Consider the following 7,568-nt stretch of genomic DNA (forward strand, 5'->3'; position numbering starts at 1 on the left):
CCTACTAAAATAATTTACAGTCATTATTGCCTCAAGCAGATGGAACAAGCTTCAGTAAAGTACCACCACCTCACAGAGCTAAAGTTACCATGACACAGATTCATCTGAATTAACCATTAGATCCTTAATCCTCCATATCATCTCCTATTTAACTTTGCATTCATTGGCACCATTTCTGTGCAAAGCCCAGTAAATGCATAAGCCTTTGAAAAATCCGGGCCTACTTTTTTTCTGGAAACAGTAATTTTCAAGGTTTCTACCATCTGCACTCAGACCGCGAGGAAGAAGCATAACATAGTACAAAGAGCCACTGGAGCCACTACATTCTCTCAACACGCCGCATATAGAGTAAGGGGGTTTGGTATCAACATCACTGATGAGACGCTGTTAGACCCCGCTGTGCTGTGCCAGGGATCAACACCACAAAAAGCCATTCCAGGTCCCGGGCTTGCCATCGGAGACAAGGGAATGCAAATGGATAGAGGCAGACAGACAGGAAACCCCAGCAGTAAACATGACAAACACTGCATCGACACAGCAAGCACTGGCAGATTAATCACGGTCAAACTTCCTAAGCTTCATAACAAAAGAGTGTTTTAATGAGGGATTCAGGGGAGGAGTTTTGTAGACGTGATGCCAATGAACAGCACGGACCAAAGCAGGCAGTGCCTCTCAACTTCCATAGGGGAACGACGGGAGCCGGCAGCACCAGCCAGCTGCAGTAGTTTTCAACACCGTGACATCAAGCAAGAGGTGTTCAGTGAGACGTGCTACCTGCAGAAGCCCAAAACTGAACAGTACGCCTGAAGCAACAAAGAAGCACCTAGAAAGGCGCAAAGGGATGACACGAGCGTAACAGCCGCAAATACGAAAACTACACAAACAATTGTCAAGAAAATTTTCTTAGAGGCAGCACTCTAAATGAATAAGCACAACAAGAAGGTGTTAAACAAAGCCGGAGAAAATACCGTCAGAGTAACCAAAACTGGCAGCAGAGAGACAGAGGAGTTTTAGCCTGTAACTCAGAGATACTACGGAAGTTTCAGGAGGTGCACAAACACGTTGAAGGACACATCAAAGAAACAACTGAAATTCAGAGAAAGAGTATAATAATGCCAAGAGAACAAAACTGAAAAAGCAGAAGCCATACAGGACAGAGTAGAGTAATGATGCTCAACGCCTAGTGGGAGATGTCGCTTGGGTTTCGCCAATATTCAGCACTGTAACAGGAAGAAAGCAAGATCACAAATAGCTCAGGATGGAATTGGAAAAGAAAAAGCAACCAATGAACCTCAATTAGGGTTTTAAACAGGTTAGTTTGAATACTAGATAAGAAAGCAAAGAGCACATCACAGACTAAACTGTCCTGGCAAGAAGGAGCTGGGGTACCGGTGCGTTAGTCTTCATCTCCAGAGACAGAGTGAAGATGGGATGGTAACTGAGGAAAAATGTCATGTTAAAAGTCTGATTTTTAAGAAATAAGTGACTGCAACGTGCCTTTTTTTTTCCCCCCAGAGGGGTAGGATTCAGAGGAAGGTAGGAGACCAAAGAAAAAGGTTGGGAGAAAACGAAGAATTAACTTGAGAGGGAGGTAATTACTGAAATAAGCAGGTTAGAAAAGGAAAGACGAGATGAGAAACATCTACAACTGCAGCAAGAGAAGCAGGAGAGAAGCCTGGACAGATGCATGCTATGTTTTGTTACCATGCCCTTGGTATTTGTACACCAAAAGCACCCTAAGCTTACGTGATGTTTATAGTAGGGAAGCTTTAATGTTAACTTTCCTGGCGAGGACGGCCGCAGCCAGTGTGAGGACAGCAGTGCTGTATGCAAGCCCTCTGCAAGCCCTGCACCCTCTTTGGTCCCAATTACCTGATTTCCTGGACTATTTTTCTCAACTTCACATTATGCAAATCCTTTACTCGAAACAGAAGAAGCTGCTGGCAAATAAAAAGAGCTGTTACATAGCGTTCCTCCACTCCCTTTGGCCAAAATAAGGGAAATCTAAAATTTACATGGGAAAGGGAAAAACTTCCAAAGTCTGCTGAATAGCCTAAAAAATTAAGACTGCCATTAATTTACTCCTTTCCCCCTAGACTTAAAAATATTTGACCGTAATTCTGCAGAAAAAGACTAAGGTTTCATATTTGCTCATATTTTAATACGTATGTCTTCTTTTCCATTTTAGGTCCTACTTCTGCAGGTCATTCTGCCTTTGACAGCCCTTCTGTCCACCCATGCGAATCCACCCGCAAAACAGGCTTTTAAGAAACAGCGTAAAACTAAAAGATATCGCAGCTTTCCCAGTTCTTGGCAAGGCTCTTAGGAACGAGAGGAGGAAACGCAGAAGGGAAGGAAAAGCAGATGACAGAGGATGGAAAAAGGGTTGTTTTGTTTTGGTGTTTTTAAAAAAAAAACAACAAAAACACACTAAGCCTCTTCCTTAGGCACTCTTGTCTCATTAGTGTTTTCTGTCCTCTTTCTTCCCAAACTGTGATATTCAACAATTTCGGCACAAAAACAGTCTGGGGATGCTTCATGTAAACTCAGCAATAATCAGCCCCATGGCCAATAAACTCTTCACCCCTACAGTTTATTTGCTGCTAAGCCTTGGCCTGCAGCCTTGGAATTTATTCTGCCTGCACTACAGCTATTTCCTTGTAAACAGGAAGCCCCCTCAAATTTGCATTACAGTAAACTCAGTTACTTCATTTAGTGTCAGTCTTATCTCAGAAAGATAAAACGGTGCTGACAGGTGTACCAGGCTCCAGCAAAGAAACAAATTGTAATAGGGGGGTAAAACCTCTGTAATATTTCTTGGGGGAGAGAACGTCAGCAGCACAGGACGCGGTCGCTGCGCAGTGGTTGCCCGCCGGAGATAAACTGACACCGAACGCATTCCTGCAAGAAGAGCCCTGCAATAAGGCAGAGACATTTATTTTCAAGTGTGGATGTGATATTCCAGTGACCTTCCTGGTATCCGTCCCGGTGACGGCCAGGAGCCAAACGCGACGATGGCTGCTCACAGCCCGGCATTACAAAGCTGTGCTCACGCTCCTCCAAGGAGCTGCTCTCACACATACACGCACAGAAATGAAAAAAAAAAAAAAAAAATTATTTGGAAAAATTGTTTGATTTCAAACTCCTAAGAAGGACTTTGTGTGTTGGTTTTTTTACTGTTACTATATCAACCTGCATTTAACGAGACGATTTGTATAATTTTAAATGAATCACTTTGCCAGTGATACAGATATTTAAGTATACCCAACACACCATGTCTGTTTTAATGAGAGGGATCAAACAAAAAAAACCCAACCAAAAACCAGCACGAAGACATCTGACACCAGAATAACGGTCACAATTTCCTACTGTATGAGGAAATCCCTGGTTTCAGTTAGAAGCTGAGAAGTTCAGTCATTTCAAGCAATCTAGAACCGTTTGTGGTCCCAGGCTTAGGTAAGTCTCTGTTCTTATTTATGGCCACGCTTCCTCTCATTCATCGCTGGGCCCCGTCCCATGGCACCCTGGCACCGCTCGCAGCCGCAAACCTCTCCCTCGCTTAAGGCCTCCCACCTTCTGCGGAGCACGGCAGCCCAGGGGGGCATGGCAAACAATCTTTTTTCCTTTAACGTTTCATGTAATCTGCAAACAGGTTCTTCCACATGCAGCTCTAGGAGCGAGGCGTTTCAGCCACCTAACCCTTCACCTGTCCTCCTACTCTGCGAAACTTGCTCCCACACCTGGCTGCCACTTCCCGCCCTGCAGAGCCGAAGGTGGGGGAACCGTCTCTCCGAGCTCAGGGGGGCTACCAAACACCGCAAAACGCCAGTCCTGGAGAAGGAGAGCGGTACGCCGCAGGTTCTCCAGGCCTCGCGCCACGTGAGAAGGCTTGACACCGCGCTTTGCACGAGGGGATGTCGTTCCAGGCAGCAGCTTTCGAGCCTCCCCGCAAGCGGCAACGCCGCTGTTATTTCTCACCGCGTCGGAAGGACTCCTCCCCTGCACGCTCTCCACATCCCCACCTTTCACCTCCCCAGAGGGGCCGTGTCCCTGTTGCAAACAGGGAGCGCCACTGCACATCACTAGGGACAGCAACAGACATAACCAAAGCGCTGATAAATGTAAAGCTACCAGCACTCCCAGTAAAGCACGCGGTACCTCAGGTTAAGAGAGCAGGCTAAATTTTATGGGTATTATTTTTGTATTTACACATACCAGGAAAAAAAAAAAAAAAAAACCAACCAGGCACCTTTATCTGTCCAGCAAGCCATCCTCAACTGGACCTTAAAAACAACTGCCAAACTTCTTTATCCGAGGTTTCACTGCCTCTGCAAGGGGGATTAACACAGGCTGGGCACCCCCGTGCCCCTCACCTTCCCCTGTTCTGCAGCCTCACTGCGCTACCCAGAATTCAGGCATAAAGGCGGAAAAACGAGCGAACAAGTGAGAAGACGGCTTCAGCGATCTCTCGTTCACGGCAGACAGCTAGGCTAGGCCACCAGTAGGCTTGCAAACTGCCTACACGTTTTGCAGTAAATTTGGGGTTAGATTTCTTTCTGCCGCAGCGCTTTGCTTGCCGGCTAAATCTTCGTTTTAAACATATATACGCAAAGCCATGAAAGAGAGGGAAAGCTCGCTTTTAATTTCAGCAATAAATCAGTAAGCGATGCGCAGGCGATTTGATAACGCACGCATAACCAGGGGCTGCCGTTCAGAAGGAAAGCTGCTTTTACCACCAAAGCCCAAGAAAACGACCTCAGCTACGCCGAGGCATCCGTCGGCTCACCCGGCGAGACCTGTGGAAGCCCACTGCCGATGACCGAGACCCGCTCTAGTTCGTCGCCGTACACCACCTCCGCTCCGTGAGCCGCTTGCTAAGAGAAAAACCTCTCTCCCAAGTCTGTCCTCCCTCCCCGCATCTCCCTGCTCTGTTGTCAAACCTCATGAAGCATCACCAAAAAAAAAAAAAAAAAAAAAAAAGAGCTCTGCAGAATAAAACAGCGAGAATGATTCAGTTTGGCTTTACCATTTTATTTAGCTCACCACTTCAAGAATTTCTCACCCACTGGCTGAAGCATCAAGTTTAGGATCAAATAAACACCCGGACCGTGGTTATTTTGTTGTTTTGGTATTTCGCTCCCCCCCCCCGGGAGAAGCGGGCTTCTCCACATCTTCACCTACCGAGAACCGCCTGCAGAAGTTGTTTCAAATAAACGCATCCAACCCGACCCCACTACTCGCTCCGGCCGCAGCCCCGGGCTCCGCGCCGCCCACCCGCCCGCAGCGCCGGAGGCCGCGGGGTGCCCGGGCACGGCGGAGGGGCCGCCGCCGCCGCCCCGCTACGTCCAGCAGCGCCGTGCCGGCGCGGGCGGGCGGGGAGCGGGGAGGCCGCCGGGCAGGGGCCGGAGCCGGGGCAGGGGCCGAAGCCGGGGCAGGGGCCGGAGCCGGGGCAGGGGCCGGAGCCGGGGCAGGGGCCGGAGCCGGGGCAGGGGCCGGGGCGGGCGGTACCTGGGCTCGGGCAGGGTGATCTTCTTGCTGGCCCTGGCCGCCGGGGTGCTCTTGCTCTTCTCCATCGCCATCAGGTAGCTGACATCGGCCAGCACCGCCTCCAGGTCCGCCATGTTCCCGCTCCCGCCGCCGGGCTGCAGATGGAGGCTCCGCCGGGGGCAGCCGCCCCCGAGGCGGGGGGTTGGCGGCGGGCGGGCGGGCGGGCGGGCGGCGGCGGCTCCCCCTCCGCCGGTGCCGCCGAGCGCCTCCCGGGTGCGCCTGTGCGCCTCTGTGTGTGTGCGTGCGTGTGTGTGTGTGTGTGTGCGAGCGATCGCGGGGGGGCAGCGGCCGCCTCCCCGCCCTCCGCGCCCGGGGCTCGCCGCCGGCCCTGCGCGCCCTCAGCCCGCGGCCGCCGCGGCGGGCGGGCGGGACCCCCCCCCGCGGCCCTGCGCCGCCCCCGCGGCCCTGCGCCGCCCCCGCCGCGCCGGGCCGGGCCGCAGCGCCCCCCGCCCGCGCCGCCCCTCAGCGCTCGCCCGCCCCCGCCGGGCCCATGGCGGCGGCCGGGCCGCCCGGCGCGGCCCCCCGCGCCTCGCAGCCTACGCGGCCCCCGCGGCGCCGGGCGGGCAGGTCCGGCTGCGCCCGCGGGGCTCGGCGGCCATGGGCGGGCGGCGCGGCCGCAGGGGCTGCCCGGCCGGCGCTCGGCGGGCGGCGCGGCGGCGGCGGCGGCGCCTGCAAAAATCCGGACCTGGATTCCGCGGCGGCCGCCGGCGCGGCGGGGCCGGGGGGTGGCGGGGGGAGGCCGCCGGGGACGCCCGCGGGGATCCCGGCGAGGGGGCGGCCGCCGGCGGGGGCCGCCCGGCCCCGAGGGGCTTCCGCGGCCGCCGCATCGCCCCCCGCCGCAGGTGAGGGCGGCGGCCCGCTGACCCCGCGGCGGCGGGGAGGCCGGGGCCGGCTCCCGGTGCTGCTGCCGGCGGCGGGGGAGGCGGAGAGCAAAGCCCCCGGCGCTGCGGGCTGCTGCATCTTAGGCGACCGAGCGCGGGGTCCTCGTCGTTTCTCGACCTCAGACACGGTTTGGGGGATGCGGGTGCACCCCGCGACACCCCCGCGACAGAGGGCGAGGGGAGCGCGACAGCCAAGGCTGGCCTGGCACAGCACCCGTGGGCGCTGGGCCGAGGAGCGTGATGGCCTGCCTGCCTCCCCATCAGCCGCCGCGCCGAGCCGCGCGCTTCTCCTCGAAATTAATTCCCTCGTAGTTTATTGAAGCGTGATGCGCAGCAGAAGAAAACGGGATGCAAGTAAACGCATCTGTGTGAAACCCCGTTACCGCTCGCTGGAACGCTTGTTTTGCTGGCAAATAGCGGCGCAAGGCAAGGCTGGGCGCTGACGCCGCGGGGCTTGTGCCAGCCTGCCGTCGGGGTGCTCCCGCGTGTCCCCGGGCACCCACGGGCTCCGAGCGGAGCTCCTCGCTCGCGCGCCGGGTTAAACGTGTAGTAGTAGCTCTGCTGCAGCCAAGCAGATATGCAGATTTCAACTCCTTCCTTTCCTGAATTTCATCAAAGATGTCATAAATAATTGGCTCAATGAAAGGCTAAGTCAATGACAAGTCTGAAGTTTAAAACTCAGCTTGTTTTGAGCTCTTTTCAAGTGCCGCCACTCCTCCTTCCTACATCTTTCTGAAAGTTAATGATCTGATTAAAGCTAGGTAGAGCATACAGCTGGGAGGATTTCACCGTGCGGCTCGTTATGAACCGTCTGAGAACCCGCTTTGTGTGGAAAATGTTAATTTAAAGCAACGCTTTTTCCCGGAACAGATCCGTTGGGGAAGGTTTCTCCTCCGCTGGTGAAGTTCCTGACCACCACAGAGCAGCGCTGAGGCTTGGGGTGTTCAAGCAAGAGGTGGAAGGGAGCGGAGGAGGACCTGGGGCAGGTCCCGCTTGGAAGCTCAGTGTAAAGTTTCCCACCAGCGCTGCTTAAAGTTTTCACTGAGCGTGAGCTACGAGATGGAAAGGGCTATTTTTATTTTCATAAGTCTGCCAGGCTGGCGGCGAACACTGGGTCTGGCTTTTGGGCCACGACGTGGT

The 7,568-nt window shown here is 54.4% G+C and overlaps 1 protein-coding gene across 1 annotated transcript in view; it reads right to left on the reverse strand.

Moving 5' to 3' along the window:
• Positions 1-5,621, reverse strand: part of GRK3 (G protein-coupled receptor kinase 3) — a 71,025-nt gene extending 65,404 nt beyond the window's left edge. The window contains exon 1 of the mRNA XM_075718429.1: positions 5,509-5,621. Coding sequence (XP_075574544.1) covers positions 5,509-5,621 — 113 coding nt within the window. The remainder of the gene's footprint in view (positions 1-5,508) is intronic.
• Positions 5,622-7,568: the final 1,947 nt, after the last annotated feature.

This window comes from Pelecanus crispus, chromosome 11 (assembly GCF_030463565.1).
Source record: "Pelecanus crispus isolate bPelCri1 chromosome 11, bPelCri1.pri, whole genome shotgun sequence".
Taxonomy (NCBI): Eukaryota; Metazoa; Chordata; class Aves; order Pelecaniformes; family Pelecanidae; genus Pelecanus; species Pelecanus crispus.